Raw genomic sequence first — 8,131 nt, forward strand, 5'->3', positions numbered from 1 at the left:
AGAATGGCCAGACTTCGTCTCACCTATTTTGGTCACGTTGTCACAAGGGACCATTCCCTGGAGAAGGATGTCATGCTTGGTAGGGTGGAGGGTTGACAAAAGAGGGGGAGGCCTTCAATGAGATGGATTGACATGGTGGCTGCAATGATGGGCTCAAGTATAGCAGGGTTTGTGGGGCTGGCGCGGGATCGGGCAGTGTTTTGTTCTGCTGTGCATGGGGTCGCTATGAGTTGGAAACGACTTTACGGCACTTAACAACATAACAGCAACATATGGTGCAAATATCTCTAACCTTTTGCTTATGAGTTATCTTTGCTTGGTAAAGTTTTACATGAAGATTAGTTTCACTGATATGTTTTATTAACTATACTAAATAATAGCAATTATGATGTAAGTTATTGTAAATTTTCTCTGTGACTATTTCAACCAGGTCAAATTATACAAATTTTACCATATGTAATTCTGGCCAATGTTAGACTTATTTTGTGTTCATTATTTCTACCAGTATGACACATATGCATTTGATGCTGTTTGTATTTACACACACACACACATATCTTTGGAAAATTATAATCTATAAGTAAAATTAGGAGCAATTACACTTAGGTATTGCAGGATTGCTTTGTATTGTTAATTGAAACCTTCTATGTACTTTCAATCACTTCACATACAGCTTGCTAACAGTGCTCATAGATGACAGAGCAAAGATACAAAATGGTTAAACTGAGGTACCAAAACAGCAAGGTCTTAACCTAGCCCTTCAATGGTCAGTACATACATAGCTCTGGTCCAAACATTATTTGGATGATTAAACAACCACTCTGTAGTATTCGGGAGCTCTGGTAGCATAGTGCCTAAAGCACTTGACTGCAAACCAGAAGGCTGGCGGTTCAAACCCACCAGCCACTCCTTGGAGGGCAGATGGGGCAATCTACTTCTGTAGCGATACTGCCTCGGAAACCCAAGGAGGGGTCGCTATGAGACAGGTCCGACTTGAGAGCACATAACAACAACAACTATAGTATTCAACACGTATTGTCTCCATCATAAACGAATATATCTAGGGGGCAAAAAAATTACAAACATACCTTCTCCAAAGTGGTTAAAAAGTACAAAAAGTTAAAAACTATAAGCTAAAATGTATTAAATAATTTCTACCCTCTTAGAGTAATCGTGAGAGCTAGCTAATTACAGTGATACATAACAACATGAGTTTTTTGTAGTTACCATAATAAGAGCAAAATATCTTGGTCTTAGACATTGGTTTAAGGAACTCTAGTGCCTCAGTGGTTAAGCATTCACCTGCTAACCAAAAGGTTGGCAGTTGGAACCCACCAGTTACTCTGTGGGAGAAAGATCAGGCAGTCAGCTTCTGTGACTATGGAGCAGTTCTACTTTGTCCTCTAGAGTTGCTGTGAGTTTTAATCAACTCGATGGCAGAGGTAGTGGCAGACTCTGGTTTACAGTAAAGCAGTAGCTCAACACTGAACAAAAGCAGTGCATTCCAGTCATCCCAAATGTCAATACTTAAAGTTAAAACCAAAAAACTATGTTTAAATGTTCTAAACGTGAACATTTATAAACTTAAACCTATTGTTTGCTACTATAATTTAAGGTTATAAATATAATGCTTTATTGAAGCATTATTTTATATAGCCAGATATATATAATTTATAGCTGCTGCCTTGAAATTCTATTAGGGATATTTCTGACTTTTAAAGCACAATGAATACACTTTCATTTCTGAAATGAAGTCTGAAATCAAACTAGATAGTAACAAGATATAAAAATTAAAAATATACACAGGAAATACCCTGAAAGCTACATGTGACTCGCTGAGAAGTGGTCCTTCTTTTTCGATGTAATTTATGCTTGCATCTCCAGCAATGAGGTGGACACTTCCTTCCATGCCCTCTGAGTTCTGACAGGCTGTGCTCTCTCCAGGAGTCAATGCTTTCGCCAGAGTGTCAAATGCCCTAAGAGGAGAAATCAGAAGCAGTAGGCTTGGCCAATTTCACATTAAAGTGAAAATTCTGTACAAAAGTCTGAAATTGAGATTTAAACTCAAAAAATGTTTAGAAAACAAAACTTTGGTTTATCATTGAGCACTCTATTTCAGTGATATCTTTGACTGTCTCCAAAAGCAACAAATTAAAATTCCCATGTATAGTATGAAAAAATATAAGTTCATATTAATGTACTATCAAGCAATTAAAGGCTCTTCAAAATCTTATAAAAATAACAGGAAAAGAAAATGCAAATTAAAGTTTGGTGTGAAAATGTGCTTTAAAAAGTTATACGTTTAATACTACAGGTTACCAGTCTTTTTACTTCACATACAAATTATTTAGAAAAAACAGGGTAAGAATTTACATTGACTTGACTGTATTCTACACAATACAGAGTTAGATTTTACTTTTATTTAATAATACAGAGAATATTAAAAAAATGTGGGGTTCAGAGCTACAGCTAAACTATAAACACTTGAAATTAGGATGACTACCAAAAATCAGCAAATAATCTCTCAAAATAGCTCCCCATATTTTTCAGTGAGATGTCTTCTGGAGTCTTTTAAAATCTTATGGTCAAGGAAGTACTTAACTCTTAAATGCAGTTTCTGCAACATGTTAAATGATAAACAGAAACGTGGAGAAAAATCAGAAGGAATGTGGTTTCTATATCATACATAATACTGACAGACTGAAAAAAACAATTCTGATACTAGTTCCCTAAAAAGTAACTTAAAATTATAGCTGATTCAGCCAAGTCTTCTAAATTTATTTTCATCACTAGAAATTGAGGGTGGGATGGGGTAAGAAAAATGTTTCACTTTACATACACAAATGTTAAAATCTGGTTACTAAAATATTTGCAATATCAGACTCAAATTATCAACTTTAGAGTAGAAAAAATCCTAAATTTTTAAGACTATGTTTCTAATATTTGCAACACTCACTTATTGTTCTGGTTATTTAGAATGTAACCTGTCAAACAACAATTTTACATTGAATACAAGTTTTTCTTGTTAAAATTACTAAGCCTTAAATTTTATAGAAATAGTTGCTTTTTGAAACTTCTATAAATAGTATTCAACATAAAAGTATTTTAAGAATTGCTAAAGGACACTTTAGCAACGGACCCTTTGTACCAAAACAGACTTTACCTTGAAACATCACCGTTTGTTTGCATTTCTTGATGAAACTCACATGAGGAGGTATCACCATTACTTAAGCTTTCAATCACAGACATTTCATTACTATTTTGAGAAAGCTCTTTAGTTTTTCCAAGATTCGCTAATGATGTAACCACACTGGCCAATGTACTCAAATCTCCCTGACATGATTCAGCCTTTAAAAAAAAAGTATTACAGACTATTATGAGTAAACGTTTGAATCTGAAATATTCAATTCTAAATTATGAAATACTGAAAGAAAAGTAAATTAAGATACATGAAACCTAGTAAATAAAACCAAAGAGCTCTGAGCTTTTAGAAACTATTTTAGGGAAAACAGAAGTTTAAAATCATCAGGTACATTTCTTAAGAATGTTTACACAAAAGTTACTTTAAATGAAAAACTGTACTTACCAGCTATTCTACCCATGTCATAGCCCAGTAAAAGGATATTAATCAGACATTCTTTCAAGTTCTCTTTAGCATTAAATTCTAATATTGTTATAACTTCTAAAACTTACACAACACAGAAAATAACAAATGGTGGCAAGGGTAAAGAAAGATTGGAACTCTCATACACTGCTTCTGGAACTGTAAAATGAAATAACCACTGGAAAATGGTACGGTGCTTCCTTAAAAAATTGGATATAGAAATACCATTCGATCCAGCAATCCCATTACTATGAACATATCCTAAAGAGATGAGATTCAAGACACGAATAGATACATGCATACCCATGTCCATCACAGTGTTATTTACAATAGTAGAGAGATGGAAACAACCTAAGTGCCTATTAGAAGATGAATGGATAACCAAATTATGGTACATACAAACAATGGAATGCTATGCAACATTAAAGAATAATGAAGAATCAGTGAATCACCTTGAAACATTGATGAACTTGGAGGAATTATACTGAGTGAAATAAGTCAGTCACAGAAGGACATATATTGTATGAGCCCACTACTGTAAAAACTCAAGGAAAGGTTTACACAGGGAAGGAAATTTTCTTTGTTGGTTACCAGGGATGGGAGGGGAAGTGAAGGTGGGGAAAGTAGATGGGTCATTAAAAGACAGGTTTAACACGGCTGAAGGGATTTAAAATAATAATAATAATAATTATTATTATATATATAAAGGACTTATTTCTAAAATTGATAGAAAACTCCAACACCTCAACAACAAAAAGACAATCCAATTTAAAAATGAGCAGAAGACATGAATGGAGAAATGCAAATCAAAACAACGAGATACCACCTGGCCCCAGCACTAATAGCAAAGTTCAACAAGACAGTAAATAACAAATGCTGGCCAGGGTGTGGAGAGATTGGCACTCTCATACACTGTTGGTGGGACTATAAAATGATACAACCACTATGGAAAGCAGTATGGTCATTCCTTAAAAAGTTGGAATTAGAAATACCATTTGATCCAGTAATCCCATTACTAGGTATGTATCATAAAGAAGTGAGAGCCAGGACAAGAACATATACATGCACACCCATGTTCACAGCAGCACTATTTACAATAGCAAAAAGATGGAAACACTGACATGCCTATCAACAGAAGAATGGATAACCAAACTATAGTACATACATACAATGGAGTAATATGCAATATTAAAGAATAATGTAGAATCTGCAAAACACCACATAACGTGGATGAACTTGGAGGACATGCTGGCTGAAATAAGTCAATCACAGGACAAATACTGTATTAGTTCATTATTGTAAAAAGTCAAGGAAAGGTTTTCTAGATGGAAGGCAACTTTATTTGTTGGTTACCGGTGGGGGGGGTGGTGGTGGTGGTGAGGAAACAATGCAAAATAAAAGAAAGAAGATTAACCATTAGCGGATAGTTTTTGAAACTAGGTTATGGGCATATGGGGGTTTATTGTACTGGTCTTTTTCTCTGCTTGAAATGTTTTACAATATATTTTTGAAATAAAAAAAGAGTGTGAAACTTACACAAATTAGAAAGCTGCACAAATATACACGAAAATAAAATTAATACCAGTGAAAAGATGTAGAAAAAGGATGCCAACTTTTACCAGGGAATGTAATAAATGCTGAGGACACAAAAATGAAAAAGAAACTGATTGGTTGCCCATTTTTCTCTTCATTCTTTTTCTGACTGATTTGAAAAATCCCTTTATTATTTAAAAATTGGCCTTTCGTTACACATTGCTTATTTCCCTATTTGTCTTCAGTTTTTATTAATGATATGTATATTCATTCCCTGCCACTCATCTGTCAGTCTGTTGTACTGTGGTGTCTTGCATGTTGCTCTGATGCTGGAAACTATGCCACCAGTATTTCAATCAAATACCAGCAGGGTCACCCGTGGTGGACAGCTTTCAGTGGAGCCTCTAGACTAAGAGGGAAGGCCTAATGATCCATTCCCTAAAATTAGCCAATGAAAACCTGATGGATGACAACAGAAAACTGGATCACTTGCTTTGGACATGTCATCAGGAGAATCGACATCATGTTTGGTGAGGCAGAGAGTCAGCCAGAGAGGATGAGGGAGACCCTCAATGAGATGGACTGGCACTATACCCAAAACAATGGACAAGGAACATGCTGGCAACTGTGAGGATGCAGGACTGGGCAACATTCATGTGCTGTACACAAGGTTGCCATGAGTAGGACTCAACTCAATGGCAGATCTCTATCTTCTTTCTACATAAATTCACTATCATTCTTTTATTAAAACCAAACAAACCTTCCTCTAAACTCCTGGACTACTCAAACAGTTTGCACAGCAAAGGCAGAAAAATGCTTGATTTTCTTCCATTTATTTACCAATTTTTAGAGCAATGAATTGCTACTTTAGCAATTTCTAATAGTAACAAATGAGTTTTTTCTGAAAATCACTTTACAGCTTTTTAACAGATTCGATGTGTTTCAATCCATGTAAGTCATTCTTCTTTTTTTTTCTAAATGATCAAATTACCCCATCCTAGTGTTTAAGGCATTTGACTGCTAACCAGAAGGCTGGTGGTTCAAACCTACCAGCCACTTCTTAGAAGGAAGGTTGGGCAATCTACTTCAGTAGTGATACTGCCACGAAACCCAAGGAGGGGTGCTATGAGTCAGATCCGACTCGACGACAGTGAGTTTGGTATTTTTAGTTTTAGTGTACTGAGAAGCCCTTCAAATTAGCTACTATGGGCTGTTGACAGGATTCCTTAATGGCATTTTTTTCTATGACTTCCCTTTACATATTTTGTTTTTAATGTTCTTAACCTAATACATATGTTTACTTACTGTTTCATTTGGTATACTACTTCCTTACATGAAACTGAATTTAGTGGATGAGAAGAATGAAACAACAACAACACACATTAATGAGGAGCCTTGGAAGACTTATGGGCCAGCTCTATTCTGTCCTACAGGGTCATTATGAGTCAGACTCAACTTGATGGCAATGGATTTTGGTTTTAGTATGCAAATTAATCAATCATCCCAGAATCATTTACTAAACAACCCAACCCCATCAGTTACTGAATGCTTACATGATCACTATTTATATATGTATTTAATTTAATCCTCACAAAAATGGAATCATTATTCCCAGATCACCTATAAGGAGAATTACCCATGGTTACTCAGGTAGTTTGATAGTGGAGGCAGAATGGGATGCAAGGTCTGTTTGAGCCCATGCTATCGACCACTTCTCCAAACAGCCTTCTTATGCATGAGTAAAAATAACATTTTTTTTATTGTGTAAAATATAACAAAAATAATTTCAACATTTTTCATTTTCATAATTCCATGAAATAGTTTTTAAATAATTTTTTTGTTGTTGATGAGAATACATGATCAAACATACACCAATTTAACAATTTCTACATGTACAATTAAGTGACAGTGATCACATTCTTGAAGATGTGCAACCATCTCACCCTCCTTTTCCTAGATGTCCTCCCCCATTAACATAAACTCAGTGTTCTCGAAGGTTTCTATCTTTCAAGTTTCTGCTGTCAATTCAATCCCCTATAGGCAGATCTTAAAAGAGCACAATACTCAAGGTAGACATTCTCTACTATTTAAGAAAAAAATATTTGGTTTGAAGATGACTTCAGGGGTATTTTTGGTTTATGGTGTAAAGATTATCTCAAGGTAACATAGTTTCAAGGTAATCCAGTTTCCACGGCTCCAGAAGGCTAGATTCCCTTAGAATGTGAAATTCTTATTTGCATCTTCCTCCTTTGAATTAGGACTTTTCTTTAGAATCTTTGATTAAAATGTTTAGTAATGGTAGTTGGGCACTATCAAATTCTGGTCTCATGGTAAAGAGAACAGCTGTTCATGGAGGCAGTTAGCCACATATTCCATTTCCTCTTCTGATGATAAATTGTGAACCTTGGAAGGCCACTTACAAGCTTTTTAGACCCCAGGAAATACCCAATGAATTAGGAGACAGAACAGAAGCACTAGATATATTAGAGTAATTAACCGCAATGTCTCATGAAACCATTATCCTAAACCTCCAAACCAAGGACCAAATCCTATGAGGTGTTCGGCTGTATGTAAGCAGCTACTTTTTTCAGCCATTGTTGTAAATATTAGAGTAATTAACCGCAATGTCTCATGAAACCATTATCCTAAACCTCCAAACCAAGGACCAAATCCTATGAGGTGTTTGGTTGTATGTAAGCAGCTACTTTTTTCAGCCATTGTTGTAAATATCTCTATCACACAACTTTTTCCAATTTAACTTTTTACAACTTACTGACAGCAATTACATTAACTGGCTGTGTAACCCTACCCTTAGTCAATGTGATTTTCCATCACTGTAAACAAAAACTCTGCTCCATAAGCATAACTCTTCCATCCCCTCTTGCCCCTGGTAACCACTAATAAACTCTGATTTCCATACATTTGCTTGTCCTTAACTTTTTTTTTTTTTTTTAATTAGGATTTGGGTGAAGATTTACAGAGTAAATTCACTTT

At 35.2% G+C, this 8,131-nt stretch overlaps 1 protein-coding gene across 1 annotated transcript in view; it reads right to left on the minus strand.

Annotated features, from left to right (window-relative positions):
- NR2C1 (nuclear receptor subfamily 2 group C member 1) overlaps positions 1–8,131 on the minus strand; it is a 59,429-nt gene that overhangs the window by 28,520 nt on the left and 22,778 nt on the right. The window contains exons 7-8 of the mRNA XM_007946139.2: positions 3,164–3,348; positions 1,814–1,976 (exon numbers count right to left, since the gene is read on the minus strand). Of these exons, the coding sequence (XP_007944330.1) occupies positions 1,814–1,976; positions 3,164–3,348 (348 nt within the window). The remainder of the gene's footprint in view (positions 1–1,813; positions 1,977–3,163; positions 3,349–8,131) is intronic.

This window comes from Orycteropus afer, unplaced genomic scaffold, assembly GCF_000298275.1.
Source record: "Orycteropus afer afer isolate SDZICR_OR568_19922 unplaced genomic scaffold, OryAfe1.0 scaffold00151, whole genome shotgun sequence".
Taxonomy (NCBI): domain Eukaryota; kingdom Metazoa; phylum Chordata; class Mammalia; order Tubulidentata; family Orycteropodidae; genus Orycteropus; species Orycteropus afer.